This window comes from Urocitellus parryii, chromosome 4, assembly GCF_045843805.1.
Source record: "Urocitellus parryii isolate mUroPar1 chromosome 4, mUroPar1.hap1, whole genome shotgun sequence".
Classification (NCBI taxonomy): Eukaryota; Metazoa; Chordata; class Mammalia; order Rodentia; family Sciuridae; genus Urocitellus; species Urocitellus parryii.
The window spans coordinates 188306389-188325302 of NC_135534.1; the positions used below are offsets into that span (position 1 = coordinate 188306389).

General features: G+C 45.9%; 1 protein-coding gene across 1 annotated transcript in view; it reads left to right on the forward strand.

The window, feature by feature from the left end:
* The window catches only part of Palm2akap2 (PALM2 and AKAP2 fusion), a 334047-nt gene that overhangs the window by 105572 nt on the left and 209561 nt on the right, over window positions 1-18914 (forward strand). Inside the window, exons 4-5 of the mRNA XM_026391105.2 lie at window positions 13593-13707; window positions 14769-14790. Of these exons, the coding sequence (XP_026246890.2) occupies window positions 13593-13707; window positions 14769-14790 (137 nt within the window). The remainder of the gene's footprint in view (window positions 1-13592; window positions 13708-14768; window positions 14791-18914) is intronic.

The window sequence follows — 18914 nt, forward strand, 5'->3', positions numbered from 1 at the left end:
GAGGTCTCACTCAGTTGCTTAGTGCCTTACTTTTGCTGAGGCTAGGATCCTCCTGCCTTAGCCTCCCGAGCTGCTGAGATCACAGGCATGTGTTTTTTCCCTCTCTTCTCCCTTTCCTCCTCCCTAACAAGATTAGGGAGACAGTGCTATCTTTTCTTCCCCTAGATATTTGCCCTTGAATGAACACACCCACTACTGGAAGGAGATGCCTGTAGAAGATCTGGGAAGTGAATCTCTCCCAAATTAACAAGTGAATCCTAACAGCCAGCCGCCAGGGTGCCCAGGGACCCCCTACCAGAGCACACCTGGAATATAACCCTTGAAGTTCCTTTAAAACCCCCTGTCCCTGATCTGGAGAGTTATAATAGCCTTTGGGACAGGAGTCCCCTGTGTTTCTCCTTTGCTAGCAAAGCAATAAACCTTAAATTGTCATTGATTGTCACTGGGGATGGGGATGGAGCTTTCGGTTACTAGACCACAGCAAATTCTTTTTTTTTTTAATATTCTTATTTTAATTTTTTTAGGTGTAGATGTACACAACACAATGCCTTTATTTTTATGTGGTGCTGAGGATCGAACAGGGTCCCACCCATGCTAGGCGAGCACTCTACTGCTGAGCCACAATCCTAGCCCCCAGAGCAAATCCTTAAAGAATACATCCTGTTTACCCAGGGAAAGGCGATGGGAGAGATCAAGGTCAATTGAGGCAAAGATGTGTTCAGAGCTAAGGCACTGAGTGGAAAAAAAAAAAAAAAAAAGGACATTCTGTGTGCAGGGATCCATCCTCCCAGGAGGCTGGGAGTGTGTGTCCTGTGAAGGGGCAGAAGGCCCTGTTTCCACAGGCCATCATCACCATTGTGTCCAGGCACAGTCTGGATTTGAGGGAGATGAGCCTGGTGAGAGGCAGAGAGATTGTTGGGAGGGTCGTTGCATTTACGGGAAAGAAGGAGAGAGCCTGTACCAGGGCTGGAGAGGAGCAGGTGTGAGATTTGTAAGTCAAATCAGCAAGACTTGGTGGCTCATAAGATATGTACAATGTGCCTAACTTTATGATGCCTACTTAGAATTTTTCAGCTTTCTGATGGTGCAAAGCAATACATATTCAGTAGAAACCACACTTTAAACTTGAATTTGATCTTTTCCCAGGCTAGTGATAGGTGGTAAGATCTCTCCATGCTGGGCTGTGGCAGCAAGACGTGTTCCTATCAACCATAATTGTGAGAGGAAACAGCCCATACTCTGCTGTGTACTGTGTTGCTAAAACGTGGCGGGAATGTGGCAGATTAGGTGCATTAAATATATAAGTATATATATATATATATATATATATATATATATATATATATATATATATATATTTGTGTGTGTGTGTGTGTGTGTGTGTGTGTGTGTGTGTGTGGTGCTGGGGATTGAACCCAGGTCCTTGTGAATGCTAGGCAAGCGCTCTACATATCCCCAGCCCCTAAATGCATTTTTGTCTCATGATATTTTCAACTCATGATGAGTTTATTGGAATACACTTCCATTGGAATTCAAGCTGCAAGTGTGTAATGATTGCTGGGGGGGGCAGGTCAGAGGTCAGCATAACATCCTGGTTATATGACTGATAGAATGACTGGCATTGGTAGCAGCCACTAAGCTCAGGAGTACCGAGGAGGAACAGCTTTATGGAGAACAGTGAGCTTGGTCTTGCTTGCATATGGTGGGTTTGAGACACCTGAGATCCATAGGGACAGGGAGGGATTAAAAAATGGAAATGTACATCAAAGCTAGAATTCAGGAGAGATGCTGGAGGTGGAGGTGGTTGGGTAGATGTCGGACTTCGTTAGGAATTACAGCATAAGGCTGGACCTGATTAACTAGGCTTCAGGTGTTGTACAGTGAACCACTAAACCAACTAGACTATTGAACCAACAAGAGCAATGAAAGAAATAAACACTTAAAAAAAATAAGAGGGACTCATATCAAGAATATAGCATCTTTGGGGATATAGCTCAGTTGGTAGAGTGCTTGCCTAACAAAAACAGACTATAGCATCCTGGCCTCCACAGGGGAAGAAGAATGTCAACAGTGTATTTTTTTTGGAGGGGGGAGTACCAGGGATTGAACGTAGGGGCACTTGACCACTGAGCCACATCCCCAGCATTTTGTATTTTATTTAGAGACAGGGTCTCACTAAGTTGCTTTGCACCTCACTGTTGCTTAGGCTAGCTTTGAACTCCTGTGTCAGCCTCCCGAGCTGCTGGGATTTCAGGTGTGTGCCAACGTACCCAGCTGTCAACAGAGTATTTAAAGTTGAAGAAGTTGGGGTTGTGGGGAGTAGTTCAGAGCTCCTGAGTTCCATCTCCAGCAAATACGTGAATGAAAAAATAAAATGGAAGAATTCAGATAGTCACACTGCAGAGGGTTAGAGATTACCTGGCATCCGTTAGGATGTCATGGGATTTATCAAGAGTAGATAAAACAACAGGAGATCGAGGAGACACAAGGCTGAGGACATGAGATGTTGAGGAGTAGGCAGTGACTGCCCTTGGAGGAATCTGGGAAGTATGATCGGGTAGTCATTAGAACAGGATGCGAGGTCAAGAGAAGTTTGCCTATTTTTAGTGTGGAGAGAATTTTTTTTTTTTTTTGGACTATTGAAAGGAGACATCTTGGAGAGAGGTTGAAGACACAGGGGAGAGGGGATGATTGATAGAATGTCATCCCAAAGGGACCTGCCCAGGGGCACAGGTGGCAGCATTGACCTCCAACGGGAAAGTCCAAGTGAGAGGCTGGAGGTAAGAAGGTGAGGCTGGACAGGACTTCCTCTCTTCCTGGAAAAAGAGACGGTTGGGAGGAAACCAAAGCTTAAATAAATCACTGAGAAAAGCAGGGCTTCGAAAGGAGATCATTCCACTTTCCTGTAATCAAAACTCTTTATTTCTGATGAAACAGACTCAAGTAAGAATTACACCCAAGAAATCAAAACTCAGCTCCCGCTTGGAAATGATTTTCTGAAGCAGAAATCAACTTGCACATGCTCTGAGGGTGGGAGCCGTGTGAGTCCAGATGGAAGAAACACTTAGAAGAGGGGAGAAAGGCTGGCCTCCGTGGGCTGAAGAAAACTTAGAGGGAAACAGGTTTTCACTTATACTTCTCTGGGGTTCAACTGGATAGCGTCACAATCAGTAACAAAAAGTGCTTCTAAGTTCCAGTTACATACTGAGATGGAGATATAAATCAATCTGATATTGACGTTATTTTTCTCCCCTCACTAGCTGGATATTTAAATTTGTTATTCAGAGGGGAATGTAAGCCAGGCACGGTGGCATACGCCTATAATCCCAATGACTCAGGAGGCTGAGGCAGGAGGATCATGGGTTCAAAGCCAGCCTCAGCAACTTAGTGAGGCCCTAAGCAATTCAGTGAGACTCTATCTCTGAATTTAAAAAATATAAAAAAGGGCTTGGGATGTGTGGCTTTGTGGTTAAGAACCCCTGGGTTCAATCCCTGGTACCAAAAAAAAAAAAGAGAAAATTTAAAAAAAAAATAGAGGGGAAAGTAGTGAAACCATGCCAAGATTAAAAAAAAAAAAATTATGTTTAACATCACCATCTCCAAGTCAGTTTTACTATCAAACACTTTAAAAGTATATGTGTGTGTTGCCCTTGCCTTCCATTCACTCAGTAAACTGAGCATCTGCCTGCACAGGGCAGAACATGAGGTACAGTGATAGAATATGTAGTCCTAGCTCTCAGTAAGTGTCCACGTGGGACCGGTAGGACTGGGAAGACGCTTAGGGTTTTAGCTCAATTCAAGGTACCTGGTGCCTAAAAGGCTCAACATGCTATGAAGATTTAGAAAAGGGGAGTCAATCCGGTTGGAGGAACTTAAGGAGCACATTACTAAAGCGTCACAAGTCAACCTGGGCTTCTGTGATTGTTTCCAGCAAGTTCAGTTGGGAGCAGGGAGGTGCTCCTTGGCTTTTGTCCCCAGCAGTCAGTTTCAGCAGAGGACAGTGTCAGGCTGGAACAGGGTTGGAGCAGAATGTGGAGCCGTGAGCATCCAGCCTGGGAAGTCTGGTTGGATTCGGGAAGGAGGTGATAGGAAGTCACTAGGAGTTTCTGAACAGGGAAAGGACATGAGCTATACCTATTAAAGGGACTTTATCTTCTCATCCGTGTTTCTGTCTCAGGGATGATGTGGGGAAAAAATAAAAAATGATGAAAAGGGTTTGAATTTCCACAGTCACCTTGCAGTCAGGGAGGTCCTGTTCTTTCACAAGGAGAAGTGGAAATCCTCTGTTTATTTAAGGGCCACAGACAATTTTTCATTATAAAGTGTCAAACAATCTGCCGTGACTCCAGATACACTCATCTAAATAAAAGGAAGCTGTTTCCTTATGAATTGAGTCACAATGAAAATATTTGGGGACTGCCATAGAAACAAATGTACCATCTTCCTGAAAGGTGGAAAAGGGATATTGTAGTGTCCACTAGTTCGAAAACAAAGAGTATTTTTCCAAGTGCTCTAACTGGAATGTAGAAACTGATATTAAGATAGAGGCAGAGAAAGGGGTAAAAAAGGAGGCTTAACAGTCTTAGAATGGGATGAAGAGATTCCCTGGCATCAGTCTCGGGCTGGCCGGGAGATCCAAGCAGCAGGTACTAAAGGGACAATGTCTTCAGAGTCCTTTTGTAGGAGCAGTTTGCCCTTGACTCAAGCCCCAGATTTCTGGGCAAGTGACTAGTTGGCTTGGGTTAGATAGATTGCCACTCCTTGGCCAAGGATATGAACTCTCTGATCAGTCGTTTCACCAAATCCAGTAGGAATCCTAGAGAGATTCCCCCCACCCACCCCCAGCAAAGAAGCTGGATGTTGTTCTCCCAAGGAAAGGGTGGGGGAAAACCTAGGCAGGTGAAACTCCGAGCTGCTCACCGCCTTCGCTTCTGTCTCTACCCTCACGTCTGAACTACATATTTTCTAGCTTCTGTTTCCACCATGTAACTGGAACTTCAGGGTCATGGGTGAGCTCTGTGTGGTTAGATCTTACATGCAGGGTGATTGGTTGGTTGCACTGCAAGGCTGCAGCGGTTTTTAAAATGCATAGATAACCACACCTTGGCTCTTCCTGATAATATTCAGCTGGCAAAGGCTCTTGGAGCCTGACTGACATACAGCACACCAAAAAGATGCTAAGACATGGATGATTATAATTGTGCAGTGAGTCGAAACTTCCCTACTAAGGCTTTGGATGCAGCAAGGATTTGGGGGGCTGAGGGAAAGGACAAAGCACAGTTGGAACCAAGCCCCATTTACAAAGATTGATTAGCAGTAATTAATTCCAAGCCTTGCAATGGCTGATTTTTTTCCCCTTCTGCTGAGTTACTGATAAGACTCCGGGCTGTGACTAGCTGTGGCCCCAGATTCTCAGCAGACTCCTTAGAATACTCATTCAAAATTCAACAATATGTGCAGTATGTGGCAAGTGTCTTGTATTAATTAGGATTTGATGTAGAAGCAGGTGACACAGACCCAGAATGCTTAAACCCATTGTTTATTTCTGCCTCCAGTAAAAATCCACGGGTACTGAGCCAAAGCTGTCTGGTAGCATTGCTCTCTGAATTCCTCAGGGACTCAACTTTCTTTCAACTTGTCCCTTTCTGTCTATAAGGATTGGTCCTTGTTCAAAGGGTTCAAGGTGGGAGTTGGAACTCCACATGCACACATATGCATTTCAAGAAGAAGGGTAAAGGAAGGGCTGAAGAAAATAAGGCTAAGAAAGATTCTAGAAGCTGCCCTACAACACTTTCACCTACATCCTTTTGGCCAGAACAAGCTAGCTGCAGCTACAAAGGATCCTGGGAAATGTGAACTTTCTTCTGTGGGGCAGTGCACCTGGCTCAGCTGTAGAGTTAGTTGCATGGCTGTGAAAGAAAAGGCAGATGGACATGGAATGACCAATAGTCTCCTCTGCATTCTTATGCTAAATACAAAGCCAGGACTTTCCTCTCCTCTGAGCATCTTCCTGAGATTCTTGTTTTGGCAAATGGGTCAGACAGGCACCCCACTTGATTGCTCAACCGGGAAATTGCAGTTCAAGAAAAGAGAAGAGGTTTGAATTAAGCACCTTCAGCCCCGTCAGCACCTCCTTGTATTCAGGGAGTATTTTCTGAGATTCAGATTCATGTCAACTACACAGCAGGGCGTTTGGCCAAGGGTGGGGTAGACCTGCCTTGTGTCCCTTAACCATGGTGGGAAGGGTGCAAAGGCTCACCAGGAAAATGCTGGGCTTGGGGGTTGGGATACAGCTCCATGGTAAAGAGTTGCTTGCTTGGGAATATACCAAGGGTCCGGGGATTTTATGAACATTTCTCTGGTATTGCTTGTGCATAGTTGGTGCTGAGTTTCCTCCAAGAGGGAGCTTGGAAATCCATGCACCACCCCCCCCCCCGGTCTTTCCACCTTTTCTCTTTGACTTTGCCTACTGTTTCTACCCGACTCCTGAGCCTCAATTCATATCTGTGCCCTGCCATGGAGGATGGGTTCCATTTGCCATAGATCCTCCCATTTTCCAGAGTGGAGCTCTGACAAATCATGGTGTGCACTTACCTCCATCTCAACACTTCCCAGGGAGACAACTCAGACAAATAGTGAAAGCAGTAGGGAGACAAACTTGGCCAAGTCTGTAAGTGAACATTCTGATGATCAGTGCAGTCCAAAGAGGGAATGGGTTTCTTGGGAGGTGGCGTACACCATAGGCATGGAGGATTTGGGTTTTTTGTTGTCGCTGTTTGTTTTTGTCTGGTGGTACTGGAGCTTGGCACATTTTAGGCATGCACTCTGCCACTGAGCTACTGCGTGAGGATTTTAAGCATAGGTAAGATCCCTGTTTGGTGGGATACAGTTCATGGACGTCATATTTATGAGGAGTCTGTTGGCATTATAAACATTCCATTCCCAGTGTGAGGGTCAGCTTTCTGTCATTGTGCATAGTACCTGAGTACTGACAAAGTACCTGAGATAATCAACCCTCAAGGAGAGAAGGCTTATTTATTGGTTCAGAGTTTTAGGAGTTTCAGTCCATGGTCAGCTGTGTTGATTTTGGACCTGGATGAGCCAGAGCATCATGGCAGGGAGCATCTGGGGAAGAAACTGCTACCTGTGGCTGCCAGGAGGCAAAGAGAGAGAAAGAGGAGGTGCCAGGGTCCCAGTCTCCCCTCCAAGGGCACACCCACCAGGACCTAACTTCCTTCCACTAGGTCCCACCTCCTGAAAGTTCTGCAGCCTCCCAATGGCACCGTGGGCTGGGGACACATGGCATTTGGGGGACATTCAGGATCCAAACTGTAGCACCCAGTTTGACCCTCTGTGGTCTGGTGAGCCTGGAAAGCATGTTGTATTGCTCTGTGCCTTCTTGTGGGAATGAGAAGTCAAGAGGAAGTGTCCTGGGAGGTGGTCAAGAGTAGTGACAAAAATTTCTGTTTCTCCAGCCAGAACCCCAGGGTCCAGATCCTGGCCCGTCATCATGTCTGTGACCCAGGGCAAGTCAGTGACCTGAGTCTGAGATCCTTTGTCTGTATAATGGGAGTTGAAGATTCTCTCTCTTCATAGGACACTGTGAAGATTAAGTATCATAATGTGTATGGCACTTAAAACAGGGCCAAGGATCTTCATTGTTGTAATTATTATCACACATTTCACTACCTATAAAACAAAAACAATATTAGAACTGTTGGCGTTATAAACGTTGTCACTGAAGTGAAGCCCAGCTGAGTTTACAGGCAAAAACCTGTCCAAGCCGAGTTTGTATGAGACTGTACTCTTTTGGATTCAACAGAAAGACCCCAGACCAAAAAAAAAAAAAAATTATTGATTCTTGTAGGCGAGAGGACAATAGCAAAGGGTTAGGGAAGCAGGGAGAATCCTGGCCCAGCATCTCACCAGCCAGCCTTGCCTACCTCCTCTTGTCTTCGTTTGGACCTTCAGGGAAGCTTGCTTCTCAGCCAAGTCTTGAAGACCCGTTTTATGGGGTCTAGGCAAGGCACAGCAAAAGGAAAGCACAAGATGAGCCATTGGGAAGGAGGACAGGGGTACTGGGGCATCTCTGAGGCCTATGCTGAGCCACAAAACTAGAGCACAGTGTGGCTGACAAGGCCAATCAAGGCCACATGCTCCTGGGTGAAAGTAGGGACATAGGATATTTGGAGCCATGGACCATGCTATTCTCTCTCTTTTCATTTCCACCTGGCGAAGGCATCCTTCAAAACTAGCTAATGTATCACCTACTCAGTCAAGGTTTTTCTTACCACCTGGTGTCAGTTGGAAGTTGCATTCAGTTGTGATCACAACAGTGGCTTAAACTCATAATAAGAAATCTGGGGCCAGATACTCCAGAGGTGGTATAGTTGCTCCATTATACCATCTGGGATCCAGGTAGTTTCTCTCTTTTTGCACATCCAGCTAACCTTACCATCCTCTGAAGGCACAAGATGACTCTTCTGCTTCTAGCACCATAGTCCTTATGATAGAAAGAATGGTGGACCACCAGAGATGTTTGTATTCTAGACCCCAAAACTGTTAAGTTACATGGCAGGGGGGAATTATGGTTTGTATTAGTATGCTTTCTGTTGCTATAAGAAAATCCATGAGACTGGACACTTTATGGAAAAAAATGAGGTTTATTTAGCTCACAGTTTTGGAGGTCGAAAGTCCATCATCAGACAGCTCCATCAGTTCAGCCTCTGGTGAGGGCCTCCTTAGCTATATCACATTATGGTAGATTGCATCATGTGACAGAAAGTGCAAGAGACAGAGATCCCATGATAAGAGAAGAAGCAAAAGGAACTCATGGGCCATTTTGCTCTTTTTATAACAACCTGCTCTTGCAGGAACTAACTGCAATCCCTTGAAAACTACATTAATCTCTTTTGAGGGCAGTTCCCCCAGTGACCTAACCACTTTCCACTAGGCTCCACCTCTTAAAGGTCTCACCACTTCAACATTGCCACACTGAGAGCCAAGCTTCTAGCACAAGAAACTTTGGGGGATGTACTCAAACCACATTCAAACCATAGCAAAGTTTCGAAATAGCTGACTTTAAAATAGGGAGATGAAGGGCTGGGGACATAGCTCTGTAATAGATTGCTTGCTTAACATGTGCAAGGTCCTGAGTTCAATCCTCAGTACTGTTAAGTAAATAAATGGAGATGATTATCCTGGGTTGTCTGGACGAGCCTGTTGTAATAACAGGAATCTTTAGAAGTAGAGAAGGGAGGCAGAACAGGAATGTCAGAGGGTGAGGTGACAATAGAAGAATGCTCAAAGAGATGCAGCATGTTGGCTTCAAAGATGGAAGAAGACTGAGGCAAGGAGTATGAATGGCCTCAGGGATCTGGAAAAAAGGCAAGGAAGTGACTTTCTCTGAGAGCCTCCAGAAAGGGACACAACTCTGCCAACCCCTTCACTGTAGCCTAGTGACCCCCATGTCAGACTGACTTGCACAAGTGTAATATAATATATTCATTTTGTGAATATATTTATTCAATTTTGTGGTGGGTGTTCTAGCAGCAACTAGAAACTAATACATCTCTTTAGCATGAGGTCCCTGCAGCAGGCAGGAAGAAAGGAAAGAGCAAAGGTTCTTGCCACTTACATAAACTCTTCCTTTCTTTATAGAGCTTTCTCAGTAATCCCTCCTAACAATTTTACTTATATCTCATTAGCCAGCTCTGTGCCATGGCTGTCTTTATCTTCAGAAGAAGCTGGGCTCATTGCCATCCCCAGCAAAATACAGATTCTGTTAGTGTAAAAAAAGGGGAGAAGAGATACAGGGCACACTACTTGGAGTTTCTACCACACGGGTCTAGGCAGAACTGCCGATTCCACAACTCATCATTCTTCCCTGGTACCATCTTTTTGGGTTGTAGTGTAATTTATGTGTTTATGTGACTGTGTTTGATTTTTCTCTCTGTCCCTGATGCTCTGCAGAGTCTGATGCAAAGAAAGTGTTGGCATAAAGTGGATGAATATGAGAATAAGTTTTGAATAGAGAACAATGGAGCCAGAGGCCCTTTGTATTTTTCCTGTAACAATGTTCTGTGGCGGTTAGGGACATTTTATAAGACCATTTGACCCCGAAGGGAAACTCATCTCCAGTAAATTAAACCTCCGCAGCTGCAGTATGTCATCTTTCCTTACAGTTTATTACAATCTACTGTTTGCTCAGAAGAAACTGAGCACAGCCGGTCAGAGACTGTTGGTACACCTGTCACAGGCCACAGAGCCTGCATTAACCTTACGTATAAATTACACTTCCTGCCCGTTCTTTATTTTTAGCTCAGCCATATCTATTTGGCACCTCCAGAGAAGACTGCATTAGGTTTCAGACATGAGACTACCAGGCAGCAGCATGTCCAGCCCGGCTGGGATGACAGTTATTAACCCCATGACGCTGTCTCTTGGGAGGCTCCTCAGCCCCAAGACTCAATTTTCCTGAGAAACATCATGGCCTGGGCTATCCAGAGCTCCCAGACCCTGGCCCGAGGCCACCTGTGCATTTGTAGGAAAATCTGCTCCTTGGATCTGACCTCCTGAGACTTGCATAGGCGGCCTGTTTCCCTCAGTCATCCCCTTTAGGGCGAAACTCAGTTGTTATCACCAGGGTTTGGTTTCACCCCCTCCTTCCTTCTCAGTTACGCAGCACAGTATCACGGCCCAAATCTTCAGGGCCTGAACTGTATAGCCCAGTGCCCTGAAACCCATAGGGCAGGGGCAGGCTGTGGCGGCAGGGAGGCCAGCCAGTGGGCATCGGGTCCCAGGGAAGTCTTAACCACTTGGGGCTGTGGCACCGGAAGTGAGTTACTTGGAGACAGCCATTTTTTTTTGTCAGCCATTTTTAACTGTCTCTTGTTTGTTTTAGAATCCTCTGCAGTTCTGTACAGCAGCCAAATAAGCTCAGTAAATGTTGGTTTTGAATTTAAATAGATGTTAGGGGGTGCCATTTAACCTCTTCACTTCAAACAGAGAAGCTCTCAGGATGAGGCCTCAGCAGGTATTTTTGTGTAAGTGAAACAACTGATTAGTTAAGTAATATGTGAATTTTTCACTGTGAAAATTATAAAAACAAAACTAAGATCATCTATAATCCTATTACCCGGAGACAACTACCACTGATATTTTCCTGTTTTCTCAGTCCTGATCCTCATGAAGGAGTGCCCTGTTTCCTTCCAGATTTCTCTGAGGATTTGGGAGTAGGGGGACAGGGTAGTTTATGTTCTTTCTAATCTTGTAGCTTCAGATGTTATTGGGCATATAAATATGCACATGCTATAAAAACACACACATATTATACATATGATTGATCTATATCATTGGAATATACATACACACATTTGTCCTGTCTCAGTGAATGGTTACCATAATAATGCTATATAAAAAACTCCCTTAAGTTCATTGGCTTAAATTGAAAGTCGTTTGTTCTTGCTGACACTTCTTTGAGCAGGCTGGGTATTTGCTGATCCAGGCTGGGCTCTGCCAAGTGGCTGACTTATGGTCAGTCCTGCCTGCACTTGCCTGAGCTCAGGTCTGCTCCATGTGTGTTCTTTTTGAGGCCTGGGCTGAAGAGGAAGCAGTGGCCCAGAGAAGGTCTTTTCTTGGTGCTAGTAAAAGGTACAAGGGGTCAAACTTGGAAAGCCCAGCCAAGCCTCTGGGTCATGTCTGCTATCATCTCATTGGCTACAGCAAGTCACGTGGCTGAGCCCAAAGTCAAGAGGGAAATGTGTCCCCCACCATGAGGCTAGCACCAATGAATCAGGGAAATATGTACTTTTCCCAAAGAGGCACAGGGGAAGAGAAGGAATATTTTTGAGAATAATATAACCTGCACATCCCAAATGTTTGCTGAAGTGCTCTGCCCTTTGAGATTTCAATAAAATCTGCTCAGAATTCACCTGCAGTAGTGTCATCCAGGCTGTTCAGGAGACCTCTAGCTTAGAGCTGCTCCACCCATTGAATTAGGCCAATTTATGGGTCTTTGATTGTCTTGTATTCTCCCTGTTCAACACTCACATCCCTTTTCTAGGTTCTCTTCAAAATAGTTCACACAGGCGTGTGTAGAAGATCTTGCTGAACATTCGGAATAGCAAAGGAGTGTTATACCTCTGTGTAGAGAGTTATACCTCTGTGTACAGGCTCCTCCCGCCTCTAGATTCAGTGCGAATCTCAGCCCACACCCTGGCCTCTCCAGCTTGCTGAAGGTTCACCCTATCTCAGAAATTCCCACAGTCTTGTCCTGGCTAGGCCATACCTTTGTGTAATTTGGTTTGGCTTCTTTTTTATTCATTTGACACATGCATACAGAGTGTTTGTGATCTCCCCTTGGTGTATTGTAGTATAGATGGGGAAGTTAATAATGTAGTTACTATTGGGGGGGGCTAGATAATCCTTCCTCATGGGGGACTGTCCTGTGAATGGCAGGATATTTAGCAGCATCCCTGGCTTCTCATTAGATGCCAGTAACGACAGTCCTACTCCTCTTGGGTTATGAGCAACCAAAATATCTCTAGACATTGCCACATCTCCTCTAGGGGACAAAGCCACCTCAGTTGAAAACCATGCTCTAATATACAATAGATTTCATTTAAAAAATATATACCTGATAAACCAAAATAATACTCTTGAGAAACATTCAAAGGAGGGTGACATTACTTTCTTGGGGTGAATCTCCTTGGGTCAAGGCTCTGTATCAACAAACTGGTTACTTAATTTTGCCAAGCCTTATTGATCTCATATGCAAAATGGGATTCTCTACTCTTAGGGTCATTGGGAAGGTCAAATAAAGTAGCCCATGTGCTTCCTTAGCTCTTGGCACAGAATAAGTTCTCACTAAAAGCTAATGATTATTCTTATCATTTCACTGGAAGAACACGGTTGCTGAGACTTCCCCCAAATCATGGCTGTAGCTGCTCTTCTGTAATATTCTCAGAGTCTCCTGGAAGTGCTGAAATTTCCCTTTTGGAAAATATATAGGAGGCTGCGTGAAAAACAAGGAAAGTTCCAGAAACGTAGGGGGGCAGTTACATCTGTCCCTTCCATCTTCCTTCTTTTTGGCAATAAAAGCTGTACCACTAAGGGAGAGGACAGCAGGCTTCCATGGGTTTTGGGCACCAGCCATTTCTTAACAGTGTTATTTCCTTTGAGCAAGACTGACCCTTCACCTTTTGGCCATCCTGAGAGCAGGGCAGTTATTTTGAAATCACTAGAATATGAAGCTACTTCCTTCAGATATTATGCTCTGTAAACATTGTCCATCTACAAATAAGAAGCATGCCCAGGAGTTGGGCTGGAGGGGAGCTACCAAAGCACATTGCACAGTAATGACTTTGAACTTGTGGAGGTAGCCCTGGGTTGTGTTCCTTTAACCAATATCTACCCAGTGACAAAACTGGAAACAGAGCACTCTGTAATAGAAAACCTTGGCCTGGCTCCTCAGCATAATGTAAAGACTGCTAGGAAGGTCCACGTCACCCCACAGGAAGGACGGAGCTGCTCTCTTGTCCGTGGACGGCAGGACAATAAAGCAACATGTCCTCTGTTTGTTTGTCTTCCAGGCTGGAGCAGGAAATCCAAGCGCTCGAAAGTGAAGAATCCCAGATATCTGCCAAAGAGCAAATCATCCTGGAGAAGCTAAAAGAGACAGAAAAATCCTTCAAGGACTTTCAGAAGGTGAAGAAACCAAATATGATTTCTCTAAGTCCTGTCCATGGGGAAGCAAGCCCTAGGAAGATGTCACCAAAGAGACCAGTGGGTGTTGAAAAGTCAGAGCCACACACTCTGTGAAATGAGGGACAAGGGTGTGAGGATCACATGCCATCCCTAAAGCTGAGTGGCCTGCCTATCTTTGGGCGTGCACCACGTGGTCTGCTGGGAGACCTTGAAGAGAGTCATGAATTAACCCCGTCGACCTGCTGTCCAAACCTTTTTCTGCCTAATGCCTTAAAATCTTCCCCTATTGGACTCCAGAACTCTAAAACCAAATCCTGCTCAGCAGATTAAACACTGTCCCTGGGGCTTTGCTTCTGGAGTCTCTCCTTTATAAAAGGGCCAGAGGCAGTACTGTTATCAAATGGACATGAATTTCAAATACAGAGTGAAATCTAACTGTACATAAAAACAAATGACGTTGTGTAGGAAAGAGCAGAGAATCCAGAAGGCCGGTGGGCCCTGAGTATCTCAGGACCTTCCCTCCATTCTGTCCCTCCTGTTTCCGCAGTACCTCAGTGAGAGACAACCAAACTAATGAAATGGATTTTAAGATGAGATTTTCTAATATCACTTCTTCAGCACAACCCAGGATATTTTCTAGATCATTAATAAAATCAATATGATAATGAATTGATCAAAATTTGGTCTAAGATGGGGATGGAGTGGGGCGTGGTGGCACATGCCTGTAAACCCAGAGATTCAGGAGGCTGTGGCAGGAGGACTTCGAGTTCAAGGCCAGCCTAGGCCACTTAGTGAGACCCTGTCTCATGATAAAAAATAAAAAGGGCTGAGGATGTAATGTGCCCTTGGGTTCAATCCGAGTACCCAAAACAAACAAAAGTTGGTGATGATAAACCTTAACAATTCCCTTAGTTTTGTGGATAATTGCTCAGAAGAAAAGAGAGCATGGGGTTCGCCTGCCACAGTCACATTCTGAGCCAGGGCCTGGGAAGGAGTGGCTGAGGGCTGAGGGACGCACCCCGCATGCGTAGTAATGCTCTGTCCTGCTTTTGTTTCCACAGAGCTTCTCCACTACGGATGGAGGTAAGTTCCGCTGCCCCACTGTAGATGGGTGCTTTTCTCCTGCTTAGGGGTCTCTTAACCCAGGCCCACCAGGAGACGCAACATGTGGCTTTGCCAGGGTGTCAGATGGAAGGACAGCCCTGTGGGCAGGGCCCCGAGAAGGTCCACATTCCCCATCTTTACCGCCTCCCTTCTTTAAGACGTTTCTCCGCCTCCAGCTTCTGTTATAAAGTCGGCCATTAGTTCTCGAAGGCTCACTGCCTGGGCCTTTCGTAAAACGAGCTCAGCAGAGAAGCGAGCTAATGTCAGGACCAGGTCCCTGCAGGAAGGGCCCATTTGTCCTGATTAAACCACACATCAGAAGGCCATTTGGCATTGAGGAAGCCTGTCTAAAGCCCCTGGTGTTTCTTTTCTTCCTTCCCTCCCTCCCTCCCTCCCTCCCTCCCTCCCTTCCTTCCTTCCTTCATCTCTCTCTCTGTTTCTTTCCCTTTCTTTCCTTCCCCTCCTTCCCTCCTTCCCTCTCTCCTTCCTTTGAATCAGAACACTGCAGTTCCTCCACTCTTCCAGGGAAACGGAGCTGGGCAGAACTTCCCTCCCTGTGGAGAGAGCTGGCCCAGAGCACAGCAAGGGTGCCCTGGCTTTCGGACCCCACTGTAGCAGGTCTTTCTCCTCCTGTCCTTTTTGATGCCCTGTTCTCTCCTCTGCCCTGTTCTGCCCTCTCCTGAGCCGTGAAGATGAATATGGGATTATGGGCTTCCGGTCCTTCACTGGGTTCCCCTGACCTCAGCTGCAAGCCTGTGATTCCCACTCTGACTTTAGTCTTCAACTAGATCTTCTTAAAAATATGGGGACTTGTTGAAGGCTCGCTCATAAGCCACCTGCTCACCTGGCTCTTGTGAGGTCAGCCTCTAGACCAGGAAGGTGATGAGGAGCCAGAAGAGTTGGATCCGAAAGTGTTCCCAGTGCCATTTGGAAAAATTTGAGGAAAAATTTTAAAATGCAGTGATATATAGTGCATTTTCCTGAATCAGCCAAAGGCCAAGGACATTTGTGATAAGAATAGTTCTGACTTGGGGTCGGGGGGTAAAGATATGATTTTTTTTTTCCCCTTCAGCACAAAAAGGCAAGAGATCTGGATTTTTGGCTTCTGGGTAACCTTTGGGAAGATATTAAATTAAACTTCCTGCTCTCAGGTGTGTAGGCAGGACAAGCCAGCAGGGACTCTGGGAGAAGAGGACCTATGACAGTTCTAGGAAGAGAAGCTGAGCCCTTGCTCAGGTGTGACCCAGTGGGGGCCCTTGTTCTGTGCTTTGTGGGTGGGGCATGGACTGAGGAGGTGGCCTTGGTGAATTGGGGTTGCTGCATGAGAAGAGAGCCAATCCTACATGATCTGCAAGAATGTAGGACGTGTCAGGCTAGGCTGGGCTGGGACACTGACCACAGACACCCACTTACCTACAGAACATAGGTTGTTCTACACTTTGACTTTGTTCCTTCCTTTCTCAAACCAGGACCTTCCCTGAATTTCATTCTCTCTGATAATTGGGGAAGAGGAGGGCCTGCACATCTTGTCCCCAAGGCTGGAGCCTCTCTAGTCTGTGACTTAATGACAGAAATGAGGCCATGTTATAAGCTCTCGCTGTGTGTCTCTTTTGCACCCTGAACTTCTGCTCTCCTCCCGCGTTCCACCCCACTGTTCCCACCCATTCCCCTATGGGCTCATATTGCTGGGAGGCATCCTGACCAGGACTGAGAAGAGGGCCTGCGAGAAAGTGGCCCTTGACTCTGTCCTCCATCACCTTTGCCAGAGTGCGTGAGCTCAGGCTTGGGAGCGTGTGAAAGTCTGAGGCATCCCAGGAAGGAGTTTCCATGTTTTCAGTGTCACTCTGGATGGCGATTCCTGCCATCTATGGTTCAGACCAAGCCTGGTGCCTTCTCCATCACATCACACCTACTAGCCAAGGAGGAAGTTTGGAGGGGGGAACACAGGCTTGGAAACACGTGATCAAGGTACAGGTCATGTGTGGCCGGCGGGGAAGAACTGAATGAAGCACGTCGTCCCACTTGAGGGATTTGAGGATTACTATTTTCTCATTCTGTGTTTCAAAGGCTCTGAGTTACCCAGACCCTCTTAGAAAGAGCCAATTGTTACTAAGAACTAACAAGAAACTACTGTAGAACAACAATACCTTAAGAATTAACCCTAAATTTCTGAGACACACTGTTTGGATTCTGTTAACTGTATAGATGCTGCACCTGATCAACAAAAGCACCCTCTATGTTTGAGGTGTCAAGGGGACAGCTGGTGATGTGTGTTCACGTGATGACCCTTCTTCTGGTACCCTGAATGCGTCACCCTCCATGTGTCAGAGGAAATGGCCTAATGCACTGCGGGGTCACCAATGGCTTTTGAGGCCATGGTAGCGCTGGTCATCAAGAGCAGTTTATTCCAGACTTCAGTAGAGTTTCCTGTTCATGTATATTCTGATCCTCCCACCCCAACTTTTATCACATAGCAGACCCCTTAGCAAGTGGATGGGTTATTTTTACTGCCCTACACAGACACAGTGTCTTGTGTAACTGTAAACTGCAAATAGTATGTGTCTCCTGTGTCTCAGCTCTTTACCCACTGAGAAGCTGGTATGATGCCCTTGGCCAGAACAGGTAAAGGAAAACGTCAGTCCTGGGCTCATCTCAGTCCTTGCTGTGTGACATGGATCTAGGGTTCCCAGCCCATCCCAATCTTTGGTGGCCTGGAGCCTTCCCTGCATCAGAACCTTTATACCAATGATTTAGAAATCTCAGTCTTTAGTTGCTTGTAAGTCGTATTTTAAGGAAAATTTTTAATTTTGTTTCTCTAGTCTGTGTTCTTTATAGCTACTATAAGTGGCAGTGCTGGAACCAAAGGCATCCTAAGTTTCTGTTCTTTTAAGTGATTGCTCTCTACCTTCTCTGAGAATGGGGAGATAATTGATGGACCTCCTTGACTTTGTAAGGAAGAGGGCAGTTATTGATGGAGGCCACCTAGAAGAGTGGAGGCCCTGTTCATTATCCCTTGGCTGCATAACTGCTTAATGATAGCCAGGCGTGGGGCTTGGCACAGTGACACATGCCTGTAATCCTAATGGCTTGGGAGGCTGAGGCAAGAGGATCACAAGTTCAAAGCCAATCCCTGCAAAAGCAAGGCACTAAGCAACTCAGTGAGAACCTGTCTCTAAAAGAAATATAAAATAAGGCTGGGGATGTGGCTCAGTGGCTGAGTGCCCCTGAGTTCAATGCCTGGTACCCCCCCAATAAATAAATAAAATATTTAATGATGTCCCCTTCTGTGTCCCCTCCCATACCCCACTCTCCTCTCTCTTGTCTTAGCAGAAGCCATGCCACCCCAGACCTCAAGAAATATAACTCCTGAGCTTGTAGCCAGTGAACATTAGGTAAGGGTACCCCTGTCACCAACTCCTATCTGACTGGGTGCCTCCTAGAGGAAGCTGAGACATGAGCCCTGGGATCCACAAGCTCTTTAAGAGGCAGAATCCTCTATCTTCAAGTGGATTTTGTTTCTAGCTGCTAAAACTTGGAGCATGCAGAGTGCCCTAGATGTTGTATATTTAGCATAGAACTTCCTAGACACATGTGTGACCTGTATGTGAGCTCTTACCTGATCAGAATGACTTGAACTTCCGTCTCATTCAAATGCAAGAAGTCAGATTTACTGAGATCCCATTCCACATATTTCTGGAAATCCTCAGTAAAACTCAGAAGTTCTGCAGATCTGCTCTGGCCACTTCTTTGCTCCTGAACTGTCCCTTTGGTCCCAGATTTCCATGGACCATCATTACCAATCTGCCCTGATGCCTCAAGACAAGCTTACTTCAAGTACTGCTTTCTTTGGTCCTGCCTTGGGCTGGTTTGGAGCACCGGTCCTTCCCACAGCTCCCCACAGTGAGAGCTGAGAGATGTCTGTAGTCAAAGTTCAGGAAAAACAGAAGCACAGCTCAGCATGGAAAAGGTGCAACTTCAGACACATGGCCACTCTCGGAGCCCCTGGCTCAAATCCTGCCTATCCTCAGAGGACCCCCCCCCCCCCCGTCACCTCAAAGGCTCAGTTCCCTTCCTTGCAGTGAGAGGAACTTCAACCATGTCTG